This window comes from Lampetra planeri, chromosome 42, assembly GCF_965212315.1.
Source record: "Lampetra planeri chromosome 42, kcLamPlan1.2.h2, whole genome shotgun sequence".
Lineage (NCBI taxonomy): Eukaryota > Metazoa > Chordata > Hyperoartia > Petromyzontiformes > Petromyzontidae > Lampetra > Lampetra planeri.
In genome coordinates this window covers 4,280,087-4,303,910 of record NC_136148.1, presented here as the reverse complement: position 1 = coordinate 4,303,910, position 23,824 = coordinate 4,280,087, and the positions used below count along the sequence as shown (strand labels likewise).

The window sequence follows — 23,824 nt, the reverse complement described above, 5'->3', positions numbered from 1 at the left end:
TCTTATCTCGTCTGCAATATATTTACCCCGCTTGTTTATCATCAAATGCCAGAATTCCTGAGGTCATGTAGCTCTTGCTTAGCTCTTGGGCAGCTGCGTCTCTCGTCGTCAGCACTTCTCAAGGGGGCTTGCTCTTCTCTGATGTGTCCGACGTTTCACTCCGCGGTGCTGGGAACTTCTTCGGTTCCCCCCCCCCCGCCCGCCGCCCGCTCTACGTGTGGCGCGAAACGTCGGACGTCGTGCCGGACAACACCACGCGGTACTAGCCGGAAGCACGCCGGGTGAAGCCACGCGCCGCAAAGCAGGAATGAGACTAATCCTCGTCCCTTTTTTTTTTGCTCCTGTCCTGTTGAAACAAAGTCAACTTGAAAGTTTGCAACGGCGAAAAAAACGCCGCGACGACAAACTAGAAACCCCCGCTGATTGTGGTCGCACCCCCAATCGCGACGATTCGGAGAGGCGGGGGGGGTGTAGGGTCAGAGTTCGATTTGAGAGACGTCGTTTTTGTTTGCTCGTCGTCACCTAATTTCGAAAGCTTTCCAACTCGCGCTAATTAACGGCGGCGATGGTCCCCTTTGGCTCCATCCGTCCGTCATTGGGGGTCATAGGTAACACCCGTCCAGGGCGAGCCAATAGAAGGATGAGACTTTCACATGAAGTTGCGTCTCTCTGTTTTAATCTAAGCAGAACACGGTACTGTGTGTGTGTGTATATATAGTGGGGAGCGGTAGTGTAGCGGTTAGCGTGCTGCGCTACGAACCCGGCGACACGGGTTCGATTCCCGTTCACGGCCAACAGCGGTGACGATTATCTGAACCGGTCCTGGGCCTCCCCAAGGTCGACTCAGCCTCAAATGAGTACCTGGTGCGGTGGGTAAACATCGCCACTGGGGAGACAAAGGCGGTCGGGCGTGGTGCTGGCCACCCACCCCCTCGTATACCGTTCCGGCCTTCATAGGTGCTCGCTAACAGCACTTGCCCCTACAGTCTGTTAAGGCTATATGGGGGATCTTTGTGTATATATAAGGTTTAAAATAGGCGATGTTTCTAAAATAGGCGATGTTTCGGCAGTTGCTCTTGTTGTATTTACAACCACACTGGCTGGCTATTTATTAATTCTCTCCTTTTCATTTGGGGGGTGAGGTTGCGGGGTGGGTGGAGTTGCGAGGTCGGGAGTTGCGGGGAGAGGGCTGAATTTAAAAGTGGCAGGGTAATGACCAGAGTCTCAGTTTTGCTAAAGTTTCCCGGAGATTAGTCTGCAAATCTAGTTGAACATTACCCCCGCTTCCCTGCTTGAGCACCAATTTCCGTTGGCAGCTCCTGAGCAGGTGATTTAAGTGAATCGTTGGGTTGTTCTTAATTTAGAACTCCCAGGGAGGGCGTGAAAGCATTGGCCAATTTAACGTCTCGTCTCCTATTCACGGAGGCCTGGTGTCACACAACAACAACCCCCATTCGCCACTAAGTTGCGGTGACGTCACCACGGCGCTTGTGCCAGGCCATGTGCACGTTAAGACCACGTAAAGTGTCGAACGCCCGCCGGCAGGAGGTCACGGGGCAGACCCAGGTACCACAGGTCGACTGACTGAGACGACTGGCCGATGCACCACCTGTGGCCCCTTATTGTGCTGTGTTTTAGCCGCCCGGCGCTCCGCTCGTTGTTGTGGTGTCACACAGGCACACATACGCACACGCGGAGGCCTGGTGTCACGCAAGCAGTGCATTACGAGTCGCAACGAGGATGAAAGATCACGGCTTGCGCACCGATTCCGTCGGATCTCCCCACGTTTTCAATTGACTCTCACGGGGTTGGGGAGGGGGGTGTCGGGAGAAAACAACGTTTGGATGTTTGCAGAATTGTTATTTCATCGCTGGCTTTTTATTGGAAAGTATATTTGTCGAACACCCCCCCCCCCCCCCCATGGCAAATTTGTCCGGTATCCATGAAGCTGAAGTTACAAACGGGCGAAGCAACTTTATACTGGAATTGCGTTGGGTATTGGATCATCGTTGTGAGCGTTCTATCAATAGCCCCCCACCCCCACCATGGAATTTATTACTCCATTCTTTGGAATGTATTATTTAACGGTGATTCATGTTTGTCCATTATTTTTCACTTTTCAATACTGATTCGTATGTTCGTCATTGGGCCGTCACTGTTTTTTAACCTGTATGTTTCTGCTTTTTGTTCTTTTGGGGACCTGAGTCACTCACAAGTGAGACTATCCAGCAGCGTCACGGGTATTGGCCAAACATCCCGATTCTGAAACGTTCCCTTGCATATTACTCGACTGGCATTGCACCGGAGCCATTTGCAGGCGATCATAATTCATTGTTGGCGGGGCCCACGAGAGGGAAATTGGAACCATTCAAGAGCTGTGCCACTGTGAGGTGGCTACCCACAGGTAAATAAAAGCATCTGGTTCAGGACTCACAACTACCGGGCGGAGTGGGGGGGGGTTGGAGGACCCCCTCCTGAAATTAACGAGTCTCAAGACTGCGCCAAAGTTTTCCCGGGGTAAACACCGAGCGTCACGCTCAGGGCTTCGGGCAAACCAAGACGGGTGTTGAACGAGAGCCAATTTTCTTTTTTCTGATTCGGGGGAAAAAAAAATATGAGCAAATATTTCAAGAGCTGCAATGCACTGTTGGTGAATATATAAGAGACGGTGGTCCTTCATGAGCCGCATGGTAAACTGGACGACTTCCATGGTGAACTGGACTGCCATGGTGAACTGGACTCCCATGGCGAACTGGATTCCCATGGTCAGACGTTAGCAACCAAAATAACAAGGAGAGACATTTTATTTTCGAATTTCTGTAGCTGGAGGCGTGCCCCCCCCCCCGCCCTCGCGAGGCGGCTAAAAAGACAAAACGACGACAAAAAGACAAAGGCGTTTTTGACGCCCGATTTTAAATTAATATCTTTAACTTTTTTTATTTCAATCGCCCGGCGGCGTTTCATCTTTCATCTGCGGGAGCGCGGCGCCACTCGCAGGGGATCGCTCGGTCCCAGCGAGGTGTGAACCACGCGCCGGAGAAAGTTCCAGCGACAACATTGACGGCTGCTGCTGCTGCATGGCGGCTGCTGCTGCTGCTGCTGCATCGCTGCTGCTGCATCGCTGCTGCTGCTGCATCGCTGCTGCTGCATCGCTGCTGCTGCTGCATCGCTGCTGCTGCATCGCTGCTGCTGCTGCATCGCTGCTGCTGCATCGCTGCTGCTGCTGCATCGCTGCTGCTGCTACATCGCGGATGCTGCTGCTACATTGCTGATGCTGCTACTACATCACTGATGCTGCTGCTGCATTGCTGCTGGTGTTTGCTGCTGCATTGCTGCTACTACATCTCTGATGCTGTGGTGCTGCTGCTGTTTGCTGCTGCTGCATCACTGCTACTGCATTGTTGCTGCTGTAGTGCTGCTGCTGTGCTGCTGCGCTGCTGCTGCATTTCTACTGCTCCTGCATCGCTGCTGCATCGCCGCTGCATCGCCGCTGCTGCTGCCGTTTTGAGGGCCCCGTCGCCGCTTACCGCAGCTACGTGGGAGACCCCGCGGCGAGTGCCGGGCGTGAACAGAGCGACGCGCCGTGTTGTTCTTACCAAGGCTCCAGCGCGATCGTACAGAAACAACGAGAGACAGAGAGAGAGAGACCGCCGATCGCATGATTTGGCACAAAACTAAATGGGGTAGCAGCAGCGGTTAAATGTGTCGTCAAAAGGACCGCGTCTGATTTCATACGGATATTAATAGTGTTGTAGTGTGAAGGAAATGTTCGTACGTGCAGGTGGTTATAAAATTATGTCCCCAACATTGACACACAATGGTCCACGCTTGGAAATTGAACTGGCCCACGACGCAAGGACTCACCATCTCATTCCTTCACTGACTTGCCAGCCCACCTCACAATTCGTTTCATGTAGCCATCCATTTACTCAGCCACTCCCCAAGCCACCAACCCACCACCTGCTAACACACTCGGCACTCGCTCACTCAACCACCCACTCACTCACTCAACCACCCACTCACTCAACCACCCACTCACTTAACCACCCACTCACTTAACCACCCACTCACTCAGCCACCCACTCACTCAACCACCCACTCACTCAACCACCCACTCACTCAACCACCCACTCACTCAACCACCCACTCACTTAACCACCCACTCACTCAACCACCCACTCACTCTCTCAACCACCCACTCACTCAACCACCCAATCACTCACTCAACCACATCCACCCACTCAACCAGCCACCTGCTCACTCACTCAAACACCGACCCACTCTACCACCCACCCAATAACCCACCCACTCATCCACTCAAGAACCAACCCACCTACTCACCCGCCTACCAACCCACTTACCCACCCACCTACACAACTACTCCTTTACCTTCCCACTCACATACCCGCTGACTCAAACACTCACTTCAACCATCCACTCGCCCACCTCGCTCCCGAACCACTCGGCCACACCACACGCACCACTCATCCACCACATATCCCCATCACGCAAGCCCAAACTCATTCACCGCCGACACACAACCGGCATTCGCTCGCTCGCAAGCACACACAAGCAGATATTCACAAGCCCGACAGGCTTTCCGGTTTAACCTGTCGCACGCACGACTTCATTTCATAACTTGGCGTCGTCGTGAGACCGCATCCTGGTCACACTTCAGTGAGTAAGGGAGGGGGGGGCTGAAGCTGGGCTTGTGGTGGAGCGGAGGGAATGGAGGTGGAGGGAGGTGGAGGAGTGGACGGAGCCGCGGTTGTCACTGGGAGACGCTGCTGGTTTTCTCCGCGAGCCCTACGTCACGCTCACCTGAGCCGCATTCCGCACGCTCCTACGGCCGTCAGCTGTGGGAGGGGCAGGGGGGTGCGTTGGTGGTGGTGGGTCAAGAGTTGGAGGCAAGGTCTTGCGTAACAGCGGCCATGCGTCGGTCCCACATTGACTTCAGCAGCAGATTTTTTTTTGGGCCAGAGCTTGGATGTACAGAAGCATTGGTTTGTGTTGGTTTTTTGACGGATTTTAATTGTTGTAACGATAGTGATTTGTATTATTGCGCGTGTTATACGCAGGAGTTTGAAGACTCTTTTTCAGCGAGAGCCCTGCCAAGCTTTTGCAGTCAGCGGAGACGTTGCTTTGCATCTTCCCAATTGATTAATCTGCAGGTGCATTTTCAGCACGTTGGACTTTTGACCGTGACGAATAAAGTCGTGACAGTGATGTAGGTGGTGTGCCGCGTTGGCTAGGAGATGTTAACTACCTTCCCTGGTATACAGGAGGTCGTGGGTTCAAACCCGACCCTGACACCTATTTATTTGGAGTTTGCGTGTGTCACTCTCTCTCTCTCTCTCCCCTGTGGTCGCGTGGATTTTTCTCTGTGTCTGTTTTTTTCCCCTCCATATTTGGAATGAACACGTGTTCAGAGTGTTTGGTTACTCCTATGAGTTGCCATTTGATAAACCACTTCTTTGAGCTATCATTCGTGGCCAGGTTGCTTCTGAAAAAAGAGCTGTATCGCTCAGTGGGCCTTACCTGGTAACATTTGAAACATAGCTTTTAAAAAATTTTGATTTAAAGCTTTCGTGACTGCAGGGATTCATATTCTTGGTTCTTTTGGTAAAGTTACGTAGAAGGGAAATAATAAAATAATACAAATATAAAACAATAAAAAAATCTCACGACGTTTCGACTGCAACACAAGCAATCATCATCAGGTGTGAAATCCACAGCAATACATTTTGAAAACAAATTTAAAACAATAAAAAATTCTCACGACGTTTCGACTGCAACACATAGCCCAGCGGCCTACAACAAACAACCTGTCGTGCATCGGGGTTGCCCACGCCTGGCACGACGAGATCCTGGCTTGACCGTCGCCTCGCTGCCCGAGATCTGACGAGATCTGCGCGACTTCCGGGTCATTCTGGACACCTGTGGAAGAAAAGAGCTTCGTGGCTCATCGCATTTCCTGCAGTCTAAATAAAGATGTTGAATTTTATTCGGTCGGAGGCAAACGGGGGACTCGCCGCCGCGCTCCAGTTTGCACGCAGCCGTCGCCTTTGCAACAGCAGCAGCAGCAGCACTGTACGGCCTCTTATCGCACCGCAAAGCCGCTGAGGTGCCGTAACAAGCTGGGAAAGCCAGTCGCGCGACCGAGGCTCCTCGTGGAGAAAAGAAACAAATAGAAAAAAATAGTTGTCATTTTTTTTTTCAAATATCTGTCGCCTACCACAACCACACCCCCCGCACCCATTTGATTTCGGTGGGTTGTCACCGTGGCGACGTGTTCGTTAGCGTTTTGATGTATTCAGGAGAGGTGAGATGAGATTTTATTTTAATTTTGTTCCGCTACGAATAGCACATGTGGGGGGGCCGGGCACACATGGTCAATTCACATTTTGATAGTGCCACTCGTAATTCATTAGAATCGCAGTGCGATGGTAAGTTCAGCTCACATTGCCGCTCGAAGTCCCGAGCGACTTACACCGTTCGCGCGAGCGATGACGTGGAGCTCACCTTCTGTTTACAGGCCCCCCACCCCCCCCCCCCCCCTGAGCCGGTGGTGGACATTCCTCGTTCCTATGGCAGGAGTCGAGTCTCTCCACACGACAACCAGTGTTTACATTGCCACACGCGATGGTACTAATTTTATCGACCCCGGAGGGATGATGGATTTGAACTCGCCTATACCCCGTTCAGAATATTTATTTATACTGAAGGAATCTGATGAGCGTTAAAGCTCTTTTTTTACAGATATCAAGTCGATTTCCGTTGTTGGGTCTGTGAGCCATGCAGCGTCGATTCCCTCCCTCTCCTCCCTCCCTCCCCTTCCTCCCTCCCTCCCCTCCCTCTCCCACCGTCTCCCCCCCCCACCTCTCCCCGCGCCCCACCAGCCGTGCTCCACGGCTCCCTCCTGAGTGGGAGGTGTCGCCAGGTCTAATTGAAAAGGGTGCGATAAGAACAAGCAGCAGCGGCAACCGTGGCGGCGTTGGTGGGAAAGTGTCTGTTGGCGGTGGGCCTCGAGGGAGCTCTGCGGTCGCGTTTAAAAACTTCGGAGTTTAGGGGACATCGTGCCGCCGCTTCTGCGGACGGATTTGTCTCTTCTCCCCCCCTCTCTGGCTCTCTCCCCCCTCGCTCGCTCGCTGCTGCGTTGCGATGTATGTTGAACTTCTTTCCCCATCGTACGTAGCCAACCGCGCGCGCTAATCGGAGGTGTGGGGGAAGGACAACAAACTTCATACAAAAAGCAGTTCTAAAAAAATAGTTTTCAATCTAGATGGTTTAAAAGTGCATAGCTCCCAGTGGCTTCCTACTATCGAAAGGAAGAGCGTTCCAGACGGACGCAGAAGCGCACCCGAAAGCGCCGCGCGATGCGGTGACCACCGTCTTTGTTCGATGGCTGTGCCAAAATCCGCCGCTGCTGCTGCTGCGAGGATAACCACCGGAGTTCACGTGACGCTGGTTTACGCTCCTTGACGAGATCAGCGAGGTGTTGTGGTTCATGCGCGGTGAGCACTTTGTGTGCCGGTGCGTGCATGACCCCTTACGTAGGGGCTGCAGCGAGCGGCTCGGAAACGCCGATCCGGCATGGCTGAGAAATCCTGCGTTCGATTCTGGGTTTCGACCGCTGTAATTTAAACCGGGTTCTCAAATGCAGTGAGTTTGATGGTCTCCGGTCGGTAACCAATAACCGTCCGTATAAAATGTAGTTTTTTACTCAATTTGCCCATATTACGTCCGGGTTATGCAAAAATATATATTGGGCTGTCATGCGATGAAGGTTTATTTTTGCTGAGGTGTTGGATCGGAATCCAGGCAGCGACACGAGATTAGCTACATGTTCTCAAGATGACTCGCGCTGACATCCTGGGTTTCTGTCAAGAGACGCTGAGATGTTCTGGATTAGTGTCAAGGGTAACTGAGGTTCCTGCTAGTTTTTTCGAGTCGTTGAATCGTAGCGAAATCCTGAGGTTTGAATGCTGGGGCAGCCAGTGGAGGTGGCCGGGTGGCTGAGGTCAGAGTTCAGAGCGCTAAGCTGGCTGCCTGCTGTTAAACCGAGTTTGTGTTTAGAGGGCACCGTGGTGGCGAGATTTGAACTTCTTCCACTGGTACGGGGTTCGATCCCGACCCTGACGTCTGCTGTACATTTGGAGTTCGCATGCCTCTCTCGTTCCCAGTGGCCGCGTGGATTTTTCTCCGGGTCCTCCGTTTTTTTCCCCTCCCACATTTACAATCAACGTCACGCGTTTCGAGTTTTTGGCAGCTGCTATAAATTGTCCACGTGATGATAAGCCCACTTCGTTGAGCTATCATTTGTGATAGCCAGGTCGCTTGTGAAAAATATTGCTTTCTAGCTCAGTGGGCCTTACCTAAATAAATAGTTTATAGAGACCTCTTCATAACAGAAGGAAACTGCAGGCTGAGGTGACCGATAAGGCCCGGGGAAGGTTTTGACAAACACCTCTGGATGAGCAAGCACTTTGCCCTGGGGGAGGAATGCACACAGGAGATTCCTCGCTGTGGAGGAGGAGAAAGAGGAGGAGGTTGAAGGAGGGGGCCGTCGTTTGGCAGGCCCAGTGCTCTCTTATCTACCCTCCTCCCACCCATCGACCCCCCCCCCACCTCCCCCTCCTCCACAGCCGTTAACCATTAACGCAGCACACGTGATCGTTATGGTTTTAGTGGCGGCAGGCAGTCGTGATAGAAGACGTCAGGCCGGTGTGGAAGAGTAGGCCAAGCACCCTCTTGTTTGGAGGCTTTCTTCTGAGCTCGCTCTGGCGCAGGTTCCTTCCCTGCAAGCGGTGGTGCGAGCCAGGAAGTTGCAGGGCTGCACCTGTGCACTGCACTGTGAAGTTGATGACCCCCCCCCCCACCCCATAGCCAACATCAAGTGGGGAGTGATATTCGAACCAGTTCTTGGCCTTCTCTTTTCACTGGCCTGCGATGAGTAGCGTAGTGAAATATGGTAAAAACAACTTCCCTTGACCAGTAGTGTGTGGAGATGCCTTCATCCAGCAGTGGATTGACAAACGTTAGCAAGTAAACATTTTTTGTGATCTTTCGCCATGCAATGATTCATCCTCCAGCTATTCTGCGAGTAATCAGATTGTCTTCCACACGAAGCCAAACACTCAATTCGTGGAAAATGGACCTGTGCATCCACGGAGGAGGAGGGTTGGTGGCTCACGCGCATGCCGTGTGAAACTCCCTTTCCGTGGACGGCAAGGTGCCAGTCCGTAGGCTTGCCAGGAGAAGAAGACGGTACAACAAAACGTCGACTCCACTTGTTCTTTCTAGATTTGAAATTTTCGTGACTGCAAGGATCCATACTCTGGTTTTTTCGGTAAAGTCACGGAGGTAAAAAAAAAGAAAAACAAATACATTTAATCGCGACGTTTCGGAGGCAACACAAGCTTCCGTCTTCAAGTGGAACTGTCGCAGCTAAATTACTGATACAGCAAAATTACTGAAACAGTATTTTTGCTGTGACGGTTCCACCTGAAGACGGAAGCTTGTGTTGCCTCTGAAACGTCGTGATTTAATTTATTTGTTTTTCTTTTTTTAACCTCCGTGACTTTACCGAAAAAACCAAAGAGTATCCACTTGTTCTGTCTGTGTGGGGATAGGCTGTTGCTCCCTCGCATGCGTGGGTTTTTCTTCGGGTGCCACAGTGGCGAGATGTTAACTACCTCGCCTGATATACAGGAAGTTGTGGGTTCGATCCCGACCCTGACGCCTGTATATTTGGAGTTTGCGTGTTCTTCCCGTGGTCGCGTGGATTTTTATCCGGGTCCTTCAGTGTTCCCCCTCTACACTAAGAATCAACAACGTGCATTTATAGTATTTAGTTGCTATAAATTTCCACACGATGATGATAAACCACTTTGTTGAGCTACCATTTGTGATAGCCAGGTCGCTTCTGAAAAAAAGAGCTCCATGGCTCGGTGGGACCTTACCTGGTAAAATAATGAATAATTGTATTCCAGTTGTGCTCACAGCATTATCGTGAGACAAATCATCCATTCAGGGACCCTATCAGAGCAGTGCAACCCTTCGATTTAGAGAACGGCCCGCAGAAGCGGATATCACAGAGCCGCTTCTCTCTCAAGCCACCTCTGGTGCATCAGTAGAGGGCAGCATGGGTTCCCACCGCCTCCGAGGGTAATGTTCACCGCGTGACATTCCAACCGAAAATGAGTAAATCTCGGAGCTTGAATTCCGCCGCATGAGAGTGCAGAGCGAAATTGAAACGTAAGAAGTCTTTGGTGACCGGACTGAGCCCATCGACTCTGGTTTGTCCACCTCTCGCCGTGGCAGTGTTAATTATTCATTTTGTTGGTGATTTCACTCGGCTGGGGGGGGGGGAATGACCTTCCTGCGAGCGTTCACAATTGTGAGACGCGGCGTTAAAGGCAAAGGTTTTCCCGTCCGTGCCAGGTTCTGAGACCGAAATGAACGCTCTACGAAACAGCGCTTTGGGCTTCGTTGGTGGATCGTTGCAAACTAAAAACGAAACTTTTTTTTTACCAGGTAAGGCTCACTGAGCTACCTGGCCACCACAAATATTAGCCAAACCCAAGTGGATTACCATCACGTGGTAATGTATCGCAGCCAAACACTCTCAACGCGTGATGTTGATTATAAAATGTGGAGGGGAAAACAGGAGGACCCGGAGAAAAATCCACGCGACCACGGCGGAGAAAATGCGACCTCCAAATATACAGCAGGCGTCAGGCTCGGGATCGAACTCGCGACCTCCCGTATGCCAGGCGAGGTGGTTAACACCTCGCTGCCTGTGTGGTGCGACGGTGGCGAGATTGCCTTGCCTTCCGCTCAGGTGTGCTTGTATCCCACCTTCCACTGCCCCCGCTGGAATTCATTAATTCCGTGTGTGCCGTGGCCTGCACCGAAAAAACGAATTGCCTCACCTTGTTATGTTGGCATGCGGCGAGCGCGCGCGTGGCCGTGTGCCGATGCCGTTGCGGCTCAATTAAAATGCAAATTCACGCCACTTAATATTTCGCGAAATTCGCTCAACGCCGTCATACGTCACGCCGGTTTTATTCTGCCGACGGTCTTTTTTTCCTCTTTGTGCTTTGACAGCGTGCGCGAGCGTAACAAACCATCCCCCCCCACCCCCCGACATTGCATGAAAGCATCAAATAGATTCTGTATTTTTAAACAACCCCCCCCCCCCGTGCCCCCCCCCCCCCCCCGAGTCTTCTACCGCAACGCCAACGCCGCTCGTACCAGGAACAATTTTGCCTCTCTCTCGCAACTTTTTTTTTCATTCCGTGTGAAATATATATTAAAAAAATTCACCCTCCTTAAATCCACATTCTTCTTTATCCTGTTGTGCCGTATTGGTGCCGTTGCTATGCCCCCCGAAAAGTCCAATTGGGTTCTCTCTTTTTGGAGAAGTTTTCAGCCCCTTCGTGTGAACGAGAACAGCCCACGGGAGGTGTCACGCCGGGAACTCGACATCACAGACTTGGCACTTTTCCCCCAACCCGCCCGGCCACACAGAGCACTGCACCTTCTGTTCTCCTATCACCACAGCGTGTTGTTCTCACAATGCGAATTGGGTTATACAACGCGATGGAACACATTCGGGAGCGCTATTTTTTTTGTTGATAACGCGGAATGCGAATTGGAAATAACGCAATCGAGCGAACGGAACTACATCGCAGCGCGAGTCGGAATAAGCAGTCGTAACGTCTGCCTCGGCGTAGCATCGCACGAGGCATCGGGATGCTGCTTGATGCTTCCCCAGTCTTTTTATATTCTTAGGTTTTTTCGGTAAAGTCACGTAGGTAAAAAATTAAAATTAATAAAAGTAAAATAAAATAAAAAATAAAAATCACGACGTTTCGGAGGCAACACAAGCTTCCGTCTTCAGGTGGAACCGTCACAGCCCGACAGCTGTATCAAGTAAATGAGAGATTACAGGAGATACCACTCCGTATATATAATGGTTGAGGGGGGGGGGAAGGGCCAGGAATGGCCCACTTTTTATTATGGTAAAGTGCGGCTTGAGACTATGAATAGACTGCATAACAAAAGACTGAGCCTTTATTTGTCCAGTTTGCGTGTACGCATCTGACGCGTTATAGCGTGCTGCGCTTTACCCGACGTTATTTACTACAACGTGATGTTTCCATAACGCGGTGTTCTTCAGGAACATCACTGCCGCGTTGCAAGAGAACGGACGGTAATGCTCCTCGCGTGACACACTCCATGCCGCTAAACCCTGGGACCCATCACCTCCCTCGGCGCTGTCTCTCTTCTCCCTCTTGTGTTTACCCTTTTAAGAAGTGCCCAAAAAAAACTGCCCGAGAAACAAAAGTGATTGATGGTTGACATTAACCTGAAAATAAAAACGCAGATTGCAATGTCAGGCATCCGTCACGTTCGGATTGGCACCGCTGATGGTTATTAGAAATCCCAATAATTCGAGTGGTCCTTTCGTCGGCAACCTTTCAACGAACGCCGGACAGCGCGCTCGGTAATCCAAAGTGAGAGAGCGAGAGAGATCGACGGAAAATCCCAAACCGAAACAAGGCACTCCTCCTCTCTTATGGGAACGCATCCGGGGGGGGGGGGGGGGGGTGGGAATGTCCAGCGAAGAGATGGAGCGACGAAATCGGCACGCGTGTGCGTGCGGGTTTTGCTCGGTGGATCGATCGTTGCGGGCAGCGGTGGCTTAGGCAGGCCTTGATCCAGCAGTGGAATGACGATGATGTTCATGGACAGCCCCTCGTCAAGCCGCTGCGGGGGTTGTTTGACCTTACTTCTGGAAATCGTGAAATGGGGGAGCGTAGATGTCGGAGCATAGTACAGTACAACAACAAATGTTGCCGCACAGTCCTCTGCTGACCACGACCTCGCTCCTCAGCAGCCTGTGACAATCTGTTTTGTGATCACGTGACAGTGAACTGTGACGACCTGTTTTGGGCTCCACGGTGGAGAGATGTTAACTCTCTCTCCTGGTATACAGGAGGGCGTGGGTTCGATCCCCCGACCCTGACGCCTGCTGTATTTTTTCGGAGTTTGCGTGTCTCTCCCTGTGGTCGTGTGGCTTTTTCTCCGGGTCCTCTGGTTTTTCCCTCCCACGTTTACAATCAACATCACGCTTTTAGATTGTTTGGCCGCTATAAATTTCCACGCGATGATGAGCCACTTTGTTGAGCGATCATTTGTGATTGCCAGGTTGCTTCTGAAAAACAGCTGTATAGCTCAGTGGGCTTTAGCTGGTAAAATAAAAAATAGTTCAGTTTTATTATATATAGCAGTCTCCTCTTTTGCGCTCTCAAGGCTCAAAGCCTTTGTCGCTTCCATTACGGTGGACCTACCTGTTGCCAATTGTATACGGAAGCCGTGAGCAGATTTTCTGAGCACAGATATGAAATGAGAGCTCTTGCTGAGCGGTGTAGCGGCTGGGTGTTCAGTCTGCCGGAGCAGGAATATAATAAGCCTCGACTGCCAAGGCAAAGGGTGTTATGTACGATGGTGGTCATTTGTGAGTGTTGTGTATGTGTGCATTTACCAAAACAGGCGCAGTGCTGGCAAAAACGCCCCCTCGTCTGCCACAGTTCCGGCCTTCATAGGTGCTACGTGCTAACTGGGATATTTGCACAGGGTTGGTGTACGGTGATTTTTCTGCAATATTTTGCTGTCTTTTCTTGGATTTTCTGTTTGCACATAGTCACTTTAAGATGTTTTCTTGTTCATGTTATTGTTTTTTTGTTTGTTGCGGTTGCACCCGATTCAAGAGCCGAATGGCTCACAGGGCTATACCTAATAATTTAACTTTGAACTTTGAACGGCACTGGCCCCAACATTCTATTAAGGCTATGCGGGTGATCTTCGTCTTTGTTATTTACTGAAACACAGCAGGGGTGGCACAGTGGGGAGGGCCCAGGTGGTGCATCTGCTGGTCATCTCACTCGGTCAACCCATGACACTACATGGGTCTGTCCCGTGACCTGCCACCAAGCCTTGCTCGCTCCACGTGACCTCAGAGTGCACCTCGCCTGGCACAAACACTGTGGTGATGTCACTGCCACTTAGTGGTGAATGAATGCGGTTGTTGCATCTGCTGGTCATCTCACTTGTTCAACCCATGACACTACATGGGTCTGTCCCGTGACCTGCCACCAAGCCTTCCTCGCTCCACGTGACCTCAGAGTGCACCTCGCCTGGCACAAACACTGTGGTGATGTCACTGCCACTTCGTGGTGAATGAATGCGGTTGTTGCATTTGCATCGTGTGTAAGAGCGCCTGTGTGTGTGTGTGTGGTTGTGGGTGGCGGTGCTCGCTAACAGTTGGCACAGTGGGGGGTACAGCTCGTGGATCTGCCAGTCATCTCAGTCAGCCAACCCATGGCACCTTGGTCTGTCCCTTGTCCTCATGCCAGCGAGCCTTCGTCACTTCACGTGGCCTCAAAGTGCACCTGGCCTGCACAGGTGACGTCATGGGGACGTCATCGTCACTTAATGGCGGGTATTGGTATTGGCGGTGCTCGCTAAATGCACTTGCCCCAACAGTCTGTTGAGGCTATGCGGTGGATCTTTGTGGGCGGCGGTAGGAAAATACGCCCGGGTTCAATTCCAGGTCACGGTCAACATGAGCGATGAGTGATATCGGAACCAGTTCTGGGCCCATCCCCTCCTCAGGTTGACGTCTCCTTGAATGAGCGCCAGGTGCGGTGCGTCAACACCACGGCGCTGGGGAGACAAAGGTGGATGGGCGTGGTCGTGAAAACATCACCCCCTTCGTGCGCTGTACCCGGGTGCTCGCTTAACAGCACTTGCCCCAACAGTCTGTTAAGGCTATACGGGCGGTGGGGGATCTTTGTAGCAATGTGACCGGTGTTCAAAGTGCACATCATCGCCAGAGGCCAATTATATCCGTGGTTAAGTCGATATACCTTTTTGTGCTTTTGTAAATCCATTCCACGTGACTGACGCAAGCGTCTTGTTTAACTTCTTCCACGGTCATGCAAATAACTTTGGCCTGCGTTTCGACTGCACTGCAGGCACGGATCGCGTGGCCTGCTCGTAATATCGCGTACAATTGAATTCCATTATGCGGCTGACTCACGTCCCCCCCCCGCCGTCGCCACCACCCCCACAGCTAGAACAGATATGAATGAATCAATCGATGCATGAATGAAAGATGAGGAAGCATTCTGTCGAGGCCAACAATCTCAATCAGAAATCGTTCGCTTCTGCGCAGAGCTCTCGCTCGGGGTGATCGGGAAAAGCCTGCTGGAGCACAGGTCATAAAGCTATGTAGCGCTCAGCCTGATTTTTTGTTATTTTGCCAGGCAAGACCCACTGAGCCGTATGTATCGCTCTTTTTCAGAACCAACCTGGCCAAAAAATTTAAGCTCAACGAAATGGCTCATCGCGTGGAAATGTATCGCAGTCAAACACTCTAAATCTCTGCGACCACGGAGAGAGAAAGAGACACGCAAACTCCAAATATACAGGCATCGTCAGGATCGGGATCAAACCCACAACCTCCTGTACACCAGGCGAGGTAGTAAAACATGTCGCCACCCGCCATCGCCCCTCTTTGAAAGGGATGATCCCCGTCATAGTTCTGTGATATCTGGTTCCACGGGCAGAACTCGGGACACAAAAGGGTTGCACTGTTCATTGAGGGTTCCGAGTAATTACTGTGTCCTCAGGACAGGACACCGATAGGACATCATTAGCCGCAATCATCGTTAGCCACTGCTGGATGAAGGTTTCCCAACGCCATCACCAAAACTCACCGTCCTGCAAAACTCACCGTATCGCGCGGCGCTTTCAGATGCGCTTCTGCGGCCGTCTGGAACGCTCTTCGTTCCGATGTTAGGAAGCCACTGGGAGCTTTGCACTTCTAAATCATCGTCTAGATTGACAAACTCTTTTCTTTAGAACTGTTTTTTCGTGTTTGGTTTGTGTTGTCCTAGCCCCCGCACCTCTGATTAGCACAGTCGGCTACGTGCGGTGCGAAAAAAGTTCAACATACGTGTAAAGATCCACGCAGTGGCTGCGTGCCAGTTGATTGCATCGCTCCATCTCCGCCGTCAGCAGCCTGTCGTCTGCGCATCCCCCTCCCACCTTTGCTGCCGCTCCGTAGCTAGTCTCGACCAACGGCCTTCGTCCCTTCTAAATGGTGCGTCCTGCTTAAGGTCCACGCACTTTTTTTTTTGCCGACAGTCCAATTGCAGAATAAATTGGGGGAAGAGCTTGCGTGGATTATATATATAGATATATAGGTATACTCTTTAAATGTCTCTCATTGCTCGCTCGTTTTCTGTGTGTCAAGCCATGGACTTTTTAATTCGCACCCCTGCACGCATATCGTTAACGCTCGGCTTGTAGCCTCCACACCTCCCCCACCCCCCCACCCCCCCCCTCCTCCTCACCTCCCCACCCCCCCTCCTCCTCACCTCCCCACCTCCCCACCTCCGCACCCCCCCCACCTCCACACCTCCCCACCTTCCCTCCTCCCCACCTCTGCACCTCCCCACCCCCCTCTTCCCCACCTCCCCACCTCCCCACCCCCCCACCTCCCCACCTCTGCACCTCCGCACCCCCCCCACCCTCCCCTCCTCCCCACCCCCCCACCTCCACACCTCCGCACCCCCCCACCTCCCCTCCTCCCCACCTCTGCACCTCCCCACCTCCTCACCTCCCCACCTTCCCTCCTCCCCACCTCTGCACCTCCCCACCCCCCTCTTCCCCACCTCCCCACCCCCCAACTCCCCACCTCTGCACCTCCGCACCCCCCCCACCTCCCCTCCTCCCCACCCCCCCACCTCCTCACCTCCCCACCACCCCCACCTCCCCTCCTCCCCACCTCTGCACCTCCCCACCTCCCCACCTCCTCACCTCCCCACCCCCCCCACCTCCCCACCTCCCCACCTCTGCACCTCCCCACCTCCGCACCCCCCCACCTCCTCACCTCCTCACCTCCCCACCTCTGCACCTCCCCACCCCCCCACCTCCACATTCCTTCGCGCTGCCGCCCTCGTCATCCTAAAAACCCACCTCGCCCCATTCTGTTCGCTCTCCCTCCCACCCTCCTCTCTCTCCGTGCGTGCGCCGTTCATATTTATTTTTTGTTCTTTTCCCTCCCGCCTTGGCCGTTTGGCCTCTCTCGCGTTCTGTCCGTGTTCAGCGAGGAGCCACCCGTCAGGTAGCGCGGCTTGGTGACGCACGCCGCGTTGCGCAATCGCCGCGTCATCGCACAGCACAAACAAAGTTCCCCCGTGTGCAGCCTCCCCAATGGAGTGCTGGGGCAAGGGCTGTTGTCGAGAACCGATGAAGGTCCCGGACGGCGCTCGCGGGGATGGTGTGGCCGGCACCACGCCAGCCTGCCTGCCTTTGTCTCTCACCAAGTGCTGATGGTGTTTACCAGAGGTCGCAAACGGGTTTTGATTCCTTACCCGTACCCGGCCGCACCAGGGTCGCAAATGGGTACCCGTACCCGTACCTGACCGGGTGCGGGTTCCCGTTCCCTACCCGTGCCCGTACTCTACCTGAAATGAGTGACAAACGGTTACTCACCAGTGACTCACGGCCTACCCGTACCCGTACCCATACCCGGCCGCACCAGGGTCGCAAACGGGTACCCGTACCCATACCCGGCTGGGTACGGGTTGCCAGGTATCGGGTAGGGTACGGGTATCAGGTACCCGGTTGCGACCTCTGGTGTTAAAATATATATATATCATTCAATGTATTTTCTCTGGTAAATATAAATATCAACCCCCACGGGGTCCCAGAGGAGTGGTGATTGTCTCCTATTCACTGCCCCCCCCCCCCCCACTGCACACCCCCCCCAGCCTTGGATTCAAATATGAGCGACTGTTATTGGTCGTGAGCAGGAATCGAACTCGGCTCGTGGGGCTTATAGAGCGGTGTAAGAATCGCTGTACTACCACTCCCCAAATGCACATGCAAGGTACACGAGGGGGTGGGTGCTCAGCACTACGCCCAGCTGCCTTTTTCTCCCCAGTGGCGATGTTTTTACACACCGCACCAGGTACTCATTTGAGGCTGAGTCGACCTAGGGGAGGCCCAGGACCGGTTCAGATAATCGTCAGCGGTGTTGGCCGTGAGCGGGATTCGAACTCAGGTCGCCGGGTTTTGTGCGCGCACACACACACACGCACGCATTCCCACACACACACAGAGACGCATGCGTACACACACACACCCAGAGAGAAAAAGACACTCCTTACACACAAAACATTCACTTAAATCGCTCGCCCAATTGCCACGAGGTCTTCCGGCTGTCGCGCACCAAAACAAAAACACGACTGTGCAGTCGGTGACGAATTGTTAATTTCATTGCGTGCGGCAGCTGGCAGAGTTATTTTATTATTTTTTATAACATTACAATGCGTTTGTTCTAAAATTCATCATCGTTATTAATAACTTGTTTTTTTGGCGGCGCGAAAACCTGCGCAGATTTCTCCGCGGTCAGACGGCTTGGCAGTTAGCGGGGGGATGGTGGGAGCCCACTTTACCCTCAACTCAACCGTTTATCATCAATCATCATCCTTGTTCCAGGGTGGATAAATTAAGTGTACCGGTTTTGCTATGTTGTGAAACTGACCCTTTCCATAGGAGCGTGGAATTTCCGCCACCGATTCGGAGCGGCCCAGCGGGACTGAAAAGCACGCAGCAGGCAGATGCGTTGCGATCGGCCGGTCTACGGCTTCTAATATTGAACGCAATTGTCAATCATCGACCGAATGAAGGTTTTTTTGGGGTTGTATCGCGTAATTGTCAATGTGCCGTTAACCCGCCGTCACCCGACGCAGCCAACTAGCAAGGTTTGTCACGTGACCAAAACGGGCTGATTAGCCCTTACTTCAGCGCATCGGCGTGACGGCGAGTAAGCCCACGACATCTACAATCGAGGACTGTCACGTTTCGCTGGTGATTTACAATGGGATTCATCGGGCTGTTTTTTTTCTCCAGAATTGTGAGGAAGTCTTCCTGCTTTCGCTCTTAACAGCGCAAGCTGTGAGCCTATCAGGGTGCAAAGATCAGAGGGGGGGGGGGGGGGGGTGGGGGAGGTTTATTGTAATCACAGAAATTACAAATGGAAGAAGACTCCTTCGCAATTCTCGGTCCGATTTCTGCCGTCTCATTTCCGTCGTTTAACCGCCGGGATACTCTGCGGCAGAGCGAGCGGCCCGCGATCAAAAGGTCGCAAGTTCAAATCGTGGTTGGTGGTTTCACTCGGCCCATCAGCCCTCCGGTGCAGATAAAATGACTACCGCTCCATGGGGATGTCAACAGCGGTTTGCCCGATGGAATAGACCCGCCCCCGCCGAAGCAATGTGTTAATTTCCGCACGGGAGACGATCACCGATACGTCGATGCCGCATGTGATCAGGAAATCACTTTCGACATTTGATTCTTTGTTCAGCCTGGTAAAAGGGACTTAAAAAAAATTCTTGACGAGCAAGTAAAAACACTGTGGACGATCTTTTCGCGATCCACCAACCCCCCGCGTTGCAGGCAAACCCCCGCACCAACCGCCACGGTCGCCGACTCGACGTGACGGGGGGGTGCGGGGGAGGGGGCCGTGAGCCCAGGCGTGTATTTTGCGAGCGGGCAAAATGAGGATTTATGAACAACCGCTGGGCCCGATGGTGATGTGCGGTTTAATGACGCCACGCCCGAGCGCACGGGCCAGCCACGCTCTTGCTCTAAGGAAGACGGACGCTTGCCGTGCGGCAGGAGAACGCCTGCTGCACGGCGGCGGGATTGGGGGGGGGGAGGGGGTGAGATGCCACAAAACCATCGTGCGTTCGCGTAACGTACGCACACGTATGTTGTTACGTGGCCGACCGCGTTGATCGGAGGTTGGTGGGGGGGACAACAAACGAAACACAAAGCGCAGTGATTAAAGAATGAGTTTTCAGTCGAGATTTAAAAGTGCGTATCTCCCAGTGGAAAGGAAGAGCGTTCCAGACGGCCGCAGAAGCGCATCTGAAAGCGCCGCGCGATGCGGTGACGCATCTTTGTTCGATGGCCAGCCTAAACCCGCCGCCGCCGCTGCAGCTGCTGTCAGGATGACCGACGTTCGCGTGATGGTTTATGCTCGCGTGATAGGGTTACGTGGAGACCCATAGTCTGCCAATGAGACCCATAGACTAACATGGAGGTCCATAGGCTGACAATGAGACCCATAGGTATACACAGAGACTCATAGGCTTGCGTAGAAGCTTCTTGGGCTTCAAAACTGGCCATTAGATCAAAGCTTTACCCAGAGCGATGAGGACTATGTATCTGTAAATATGCAAATTAATTTTGCCCTGACAATCGCACGCTGCCTCCCCCGGACGGACGCCCGCCTGCGTGCGCACGAATCTTCTTCCACACTTGCTACCTTTTATTTTGACCCTGAAGCTTGACCCTGAAGCTTGACCCTGAAGGTTGACCCTGAAGCTTGACCCTGAAGGTTGACCCTGAAGGTTGACCCTGAAGGTTGACCCTGAAGGTTGACCCTGAAGGTTGACCCTGAAGGTTGACCGGCGGGCGACGTGGCCGCGCGTTTTTGCGGAGGCTCGCACGGTTCAGAAGCGGCGGCCGCCCTGGTTAATACTTGCTGTGGGGGGGCTCCGTATTAACCCCCAAAAGGACGACGCGTCGTTTGGAGGTCCCGTGGGGGCGGTATTTACAATAAAAAGAGCGTGTCACGTCGCCAAGTTTGAAATTGTACTTTTAAATGTCCTAATTGGGTAAATACACATCGCAGCGTCGCGCCCCCCCCCTCTCTCCGCAGGCACCACGCCTGGCCCTGAAGCGCAGCGTCGCCGCCTTCTCCGATAGCGTCGCGCCGCTATGGCAGCGCGAACACCACAAACCGTTCGGATCCACGGACGACTTGACAGATTTTCTACGTGTCTATTCTTGTTGTATTTCCGTCCAGCAGAGGATGCCGACTACAACGCGTTTGGAACCAACAGCCTCTTGCGCAAGAAGAAGGTCGGCCTCCCGGGCCTCCCGGGCCTCCTCCACCCCCGAGACAAGCCGCGGCCCCACCGAGACATCGGCCTCCCGCAGGACTTCCGTCCCGTGTCCTCCATCATCGACGCCGACATCCTGCCCGAGAACGTGCGCCGAGTGAAGCTCTACAAGCAGGTACGGGGGCAGGGACTGGGCAGGTACGGGGGCAGGTACGGGGCAGCGATGGGGCAGCGACTGGACGGGTCAGCGGGGATATTGCCAAGGGCTCTTGGGAGAGTCTCCCCCCCCCCCCCCGTCTCCCATCTGTGTCCTCATCGCTCGCCCCATCTCCCCACATCGCATTTTAATATTTGCCTGTCACCTCTATCTCACCCATCGCCCTGTATCTCCCCATTGTCATTGTCTCACCCTGTCTCCACCGTGTCTACCCCCCCCATTCACATTTTATTCCGTAATTACATCTCGCACCTCATTTTGTGTATCCCTTCATCTGCCCATGTTCGTCCCCTATCTCTGCTCGCCATGCCCCCACGTCTCCCCTATCTTTCCATCTCCTTTACATCTCCTCATCTCATCGAGTCTCCCACGGGTCTCTCCCATCTCTCCTCAAACAATATCCATCTCCCCACATCAACAACAACAACAACAACATAATCATCTCCCCCTCCTATCCCCTCTGCCCTATCGCCCCCCCCGCACCTCTCACCCGCAATCCCCCACCAGGGCTCGGAGCGGCCTCTCGGCTTCTTCATCCGCGACGGCACGAGCCTGCGCGTGATGGCGCGCGGCATCGAGAAGACGCCGGCCGTCTTCATCTCCCGCCTCGTGCCGGGAGGCCTGGCCGAGAGCACCGGCCTCCTCGCCGTCAACGACGAAGTGCTGGAGGTGAACGGCATCGACGTCGCCGGCAAGACGCTCGACCAGGTCACCGACATGATGGTGGCCAACAGCCGCAACCTCGTCATCACCGTGCGGCCCGCAAACCAGCGACCCGCCGCGGCCGGCGGCACGCTGTCCGGCGGGACGGGCACGGCGCCGTCCGCGACGTCCTCCTCCTCGTCTTCCGGCGCCGGTGGCGCCAGGGGGGGGCGTGGGGGGGGCGGTGGCGGCGGCGGCCGCGCGGAGCAACGGCGCGCCGGCCGTCGAGCGCCCGCCCTACGTCATCACCAACTACACGGACGAGGACAGCGGCGAGGAGAGCGACGAAGACCTAGTGATAGATTCGGCGGCGGCGTTGTCGTCGTCGTCGGCGGCGCCGTTCTCCCTGGAGCCTCTGCCGCTGTCGCCCAACGGGGAGCTGTCGCGGCGCTTCCAGTCGGACGCGGAGCTCAACGGAGGGGCGCAGGCGGAGAGGGCCGGGGGGTCGCGGGGTGGGGGCGGGGGCGGCGGTGGCAAAGCGCCGGCGGTTGTGGCGAGAGGGCACGGGAACGGCGGCGCGCTGCAGCGGGGCAGCATGGAGGAGGATGGCACCGTTATCACTCTGTGACGGCGGGAGCGCGTGGTGGCGGGGGCGTGGGAACGCGCGTGTGTGTGCGCGCGCGTGATTTGAACTTTGACCTTCGAAGGCTGCGATGGCGGGAGGTGCTGTGAGGTCACTGCGACCGGGTGTGCGCGGGGGAGGAGGCGGCGACGTCGTTGTCCCGTTGAGAGATCTTCTGTACGGTGGTGGTGGTCGTAATCACGTCGTCGTCCGTCACCGTTCAGCGTCGTCACCGTCGTTTTTAAATTTTCACTTTCCGTAAATTTCCTCTCGTCGTAATCGTTATTTTGATTCTTGTCGTATCGATCATGTTTGTCGTTAATTGTCGTCGTCGTCATCGTAATCATTATCGTTTTTGAACGTCGTTGTTTTAGTCGTTTTTATTGTTCGTCAGAGTTATCACGTATTGATTATCAACGTCTTGTCGACGTTGATGCCCATCGTCACATCCATTGCCGCCGTCGGCATCATCGTCAGAATAATGATGATCGTCGTCGACATCATCATAATGATCATCATGATCATCATGATCATCAGTGTCGTCACCATCTCTGTTGCGATCATCTTCTTTGCCATTATTGTTATCGTATTCATTGCCCATCTTCATTCTCACGTCATCATAATCATCACCATCTTCATCATCAGTTGTCCTGATTGTCATCATCATTATCATCGTTAGTACGAGACAAGCCGACGACTTCTACACAAAAGCACAGCCACTGTGGCTACTTCATCTCTTTATTACATTGAGTCTTAATATCATGATTATTATTATTTCCCAATCGAGTCTCCTCGTTAGGTGACTTTCTCTTAAGTAATGTGCAGCACTGCTACTGACGCACGCGCTCCCAGCTGGTTGTCTCCCCGGTATCGGCAAAATCGTCGCCTGCCGTTTCCGTGAAGACGTTTCTCGGATAACAAACAAATGATGGTGAAATTTTTGTTTTTTTATAATCGTCTGTCGTTAACGGCTCGGTGGGGGGGGGGGGGGGGCGCTTGCGCGCCGGCACCGTCGGCCTGCCGGAACGTTCTCCTTCACCTCCGCCACCGTCATTCGTCTTTTAAAGAAGTAAAATAAATAGAATCCCCTTTGTCCACTAGACCGCCGAGGGTTCTGGGTGGGCAGTCGAGTTGCCCGTGGCATGGCGACCCCCCCCCCCTCCCCCCACACGCGGTTACGTCGTAAGGCCATCGTCGTCATGTTGCGGTTAGCCGTAGCTCATTTTATTTATCACAGATCTTTTACGCCCCGATAAAATATCTATGAAATTACAAGCACAAAGCACCGAAGTTCTTACTCATTAAATAGCTTTTATCCGTTAAAATTCGTCGTGCTTTGGGAGCAATTGA

The 23,824-nt window shown here is 53.4% G+C and overlaps 1 protein-coding gene across 1 annotated transcript in view; it reads left to right on the top strand.

The window, feature by feature from the left end:
- PARD6B (par-6 family cell polarity regulator beta) overlaps nt 1–22,480 on the top strand; it is a 55,294-nt gene extending 32,814 nt beyond the window's left edge. Inside the window, exons 3-5 of the mRNA XM_078613634.1 lie at nt 20,960–21,168; nt 21,718–22,071; nt 22,142–22,480. Of these exons, the coding sequence (XP_078469760.1) occupies nt 20,960–21,168; nt 21,718–22,071; nt 22,142–22,480 (902 nt within the window). The remainder of the gene's footprint in view (nt 1–20,959; nt 21,169–21,717; nt 22,072–22,141) is intronic.
- The last annotated feature ends 1,344 nt before the right edge of the window (nt 22,481–23,824 follow it).